General features: G+C 38.8%; 1 protein-coding gene across 3 annotated transcripts in view; it reads right to left on the minus strand.

Moving 5' to 3' along the window:
- Window positions 1-3,549, minus strand: part of LOC107718341 (rhotekin-like) — a 59,138-nt gene that overhangs the window by 35,283 nt on the left and 20,306 nt on the right. The window contains exon 1 of one of the 3 annotated variants that reach the window (XM_016525388.1): window positions 1,586-2,234. The exons of the other annotated variants lie outside the window; for them this stretch is intronic. Within the exon in view, the coding sequence (XP_016380874.1) occupies window positions 1,586-1,609 (24 nt within the window). The 5' untranslated portion in view covers window positions 1,610-2,234. Of the gene's footprint in view, window positions 1-1,585; window positions 2,235-3,549 lie in introns of those variants that run through there. 3 annotated transcript variants of the gene reach the window in all.

A 3,549-nucleotide genomic window follows, 5' to 3' on the forward strand; every position in this document is an offset into this window, starting at 1 on the left:
GAATCGTGCCCACAGCTAAAGTTTAGCTGCTAAACTGAACACTTAAAACAATAATGGTGGATACGTTAGCCGAGTGCTAACGTGACTAACTGATGAAACAATACAGTTTGTAAACCAAAATAAGTCTACCATAATGTTCGAAGAACGACAGACAAAAGACACTCTGTCTTAACTTTTAATCAGAATGCAGAACAGCTGTATCACAGATAAGGATAGCTACGTTATAAACTGCAAAAGAGATATTTTTCAAAAACCCATATGACCTGCTCTTTAAATATAAGATCATTCATCGAACATCTCCGAAAGAGACCATTGTCATCTTGGTGACCCAAGAACAGCTTGGACCAATTCAAGAAAGAAATCTTGATTTGTGAAAGAATGGTTCAGATCACTCGTTTGAATTGTTCAAACCAGTTTAATTCGAAACCAGTTCAACTGAATCAATGAAAATATCAGATTCAAAAGAGTGATTTGTTTACTAACCAGTTTGATATGAACCAGTTCAACTAACTCACTGAAAATATCAGATTCAAAAGCAATTTGACTACCAACCTGTTTGATTCAAACCAGTTTGACTAAATTACTTTTACAAATCGGACATCAATAATCTACAGTGTTCTTTAGTAAACAGTAGGGCTGCAACAACTAATCGATAAAATCGATTACGAAAATCATCGACAACGATTCTCATTATCGATTAATTGATTAATCGAAAAAATAATCGACCAACTAATCGATTATCAAAATAATCGTTAGTTGCAGCCCTAGTAAACAGACCTCATGTGTATGTCAACACTATACTCAAGAGGTTTAACAGCTAATGCTATCTCAGCCATGAACTGTGTGAGAAGACTTAAAGGGTCTCAACACAAACCTACAAAAGTAGTTCTCTGGTTTTATTTCAAACCCTCTAAGAAAACACAGCAAGAGGACATTTTGCAATGGGCGCAACAAAGACCCCTCATTAAGGTGATTTTTTGCTGGAAAACTCCACTCCCATTACAGAGTTCAGTTACTGCAGTACAGTAGAATCACTGTTTCAAGAATAATGATTTCCTGCCACAATCATTAAAACAATTTAATAGGAATGTTATTTTATAATTTAAATTGCCATTGTTCTGTTTTGGCAATGCATGTTGCCACATCTTGTCATTATGAAAACTTTATGGCCAACATAACTTAATCTTGATTGGAAAATCATTGGATTAAAAGTTAATTAACTTTTAAAAACAAGAATAGAGATGAGGGCTAAATTTCTCAACAACAATAGCACACCAAAAGAAAATATAGTGTGATACAGGCTGAAATGACAAGCCTCCTCCGCGTCTCTCGTGTGTGCAGGTATTGAGTGCGCGCTGGGTATCTGACCTTGCTGCTGCACGCGCACCTGCACACAAACGCGCAACGCTACCTGAGATAACAACATAACATCCATCACACAGATGCATTAACATCAAACTAGAGTATATTTACGACATAAACCACATTTATAACACAAACCCTGACAGTACAGGCAAAATATGCCATCGTGATCAGACTGAGGAATCAAATCTGTGAGTGCACACGGCGAAACGTCGTCACTTACTCGCTGATTCTTCGTATTATTCATGTTTGAAGAGTCGCTCGAAGAAGCTGGAACTCCGAAATCAGCCCATTCACGGGAACTCTGAAGTGATCAAATGTCCATTCCTCCGCAATAAACAGTACGTGACTGTGTCACAGCGTTAGTAAGAACGCTTGCCCGGGACCGTCGGTGTTTGACACGGTCATCTGGCCGTGCTCATCTCTCAGCTGTCATCGCAAGCCGCGCGCGCTCTCTCCCTCCCTCTAGTCCAGATGGGGTCACACGAGCTGCGGCGAGGGAGAGCCAACCGGTGGGGCTGGAGAGGGGCGACGGTGCTGCTGACTTCTGTATGTTTACAGTCGCGGCCCGGGAGGTTTATCGAACAACTGCAGATTTTCATAGAACGCATATAAACAAAAGATACAAATACATCCCGCTCGCCCTCGTGGAATTTTGCTCGCGCGATCAAAACAAAGCTGTCAGTCTAGGCGCCGCTGGACTACAGTAATATCTGTCTTTCTCCTCATAACCATCTTCCGTCCGCGTCCGCTTCAAGTCCACTGTGAATTACATCACCTCTCTAACAATAGCAGTGATTGCTCGGAATAACGCGCCTCGGTGGAGCAGGTGGAGAATATGGTTCAGATCAGCACGTGGGTTAAACCAATTAAATCTTTATAGAGCAGCGAGAGTCCAAAGAGACAAAGTTGCAAAGAGCTTCATGTTTAGAGATGCATGTGCAGACTCACACTTTGATTAAACCCATATTGCATATTTAAGCAGGGGTTTTCAAACTTTTTGATGCCACTCCTTAATCTGATAATTAAGTAATTATTTCTAGTCAGTTAGTGTAATCCCTGCTGGAAGAAAACAAAAACAGCTAAAACCAGCATAAACTGGTTGGCTGGTTTTAGCTGGTCATCCAGCTTGTCATAGCTGGTCATAGCTGGACAGCAGGCTGGTTTTAGAGGGGTTTTGGCCACTTCTTTAGCTGGTCAGGCTGAGAGACTAGCTTGACCAGCTTAGCCAGGCTGGGAGACCAGCTAAAACCAGCTACTTCCATCTTAAACCAGCTAAGACCAGCCAACCAGCTTAGGCTGTTTTTTTTCCAGCAGGGATGTTAAAAGGATAAACTTGGAAAGAAACATTTTAATTCAATTCAAAAAGTGTATAGCACTTTTCACAGTAAATGTAGTTCTCTACAAAATATAAGTATTAACTTTATAGACAATATTCCCTTAGAAAACTCCAAGTTATAGTGAGCAAACTAAAGGTGAGTGACAATGACAGCAACTATTTCTTACTGTTACTGTTTTACACAAATAAATAAAATGTATTAGCAGTCAGCGGATTAACAGCAAGTAATCTCATGATTCCTGAAATTTAAAAAGATTAATCCTCTATTTTTAATTCTTAAAAATATTGCTTTACCTTTTATTATCCGAAATATTATGCAGACCACTAACACCGTTTTGAAGACTCCTGTCAAAATTAGTTTTAAAAGTATGACATTACTTTGTTTCTTGAACAGTTTTAATGCAATTCTATTGTATTTCCTGAAGTGCTTCAAAGCACCATATAGTAGTATTCCTTCAGTAGTACTCTGATTACCATCTGATAACACTCCACCATGGCTAACACTGAACAACAGTAAGTAAATTTTATTTATAGAGCACATTTAAATTCAGCGTACACTGACCAAAGTGCTGTACAAAACAATCATAAAATACAGTAAAGTATAAAATAAAATACAAATTAAAATCCAAGATAACAATACTAATCCATAAATTAAAAATCAGGAAAGGCCATAGAAAAAAGATGCGTTTTAAGTCTAGACTTAAAAACCGAAATAGACTGAGCACAATTAATGTCAGGTGGCAACTGATTCCATAACCGTGGAGCAGCTACTGCAAAGGTTCTGTCACCTTTAAACTTAAGTCGTGACCGTGGGACATATAAAAGAGCTTTATTAGCAGATCTAAGGG

The sequence above is a fragment of the Sinocyclocheilus rhinocerous genome, unplaced genomic scaffold, assembly GCF_001515625.1.
Source record: "Sinocyclocheilus rhinocerous isolate Xijiao unplaced genomic scaffold, SAMN03320098_v1.1 scaffold1565, whole genome shotgun sequence".
NCBI classification, from domain to species: Eukaryota; Metazoa; Chordata; class Actinopteri; order Cypriniformes; family Cyprinidae; genus Sinocyclocheilus; species Sinocyclocheilus rhinocerous.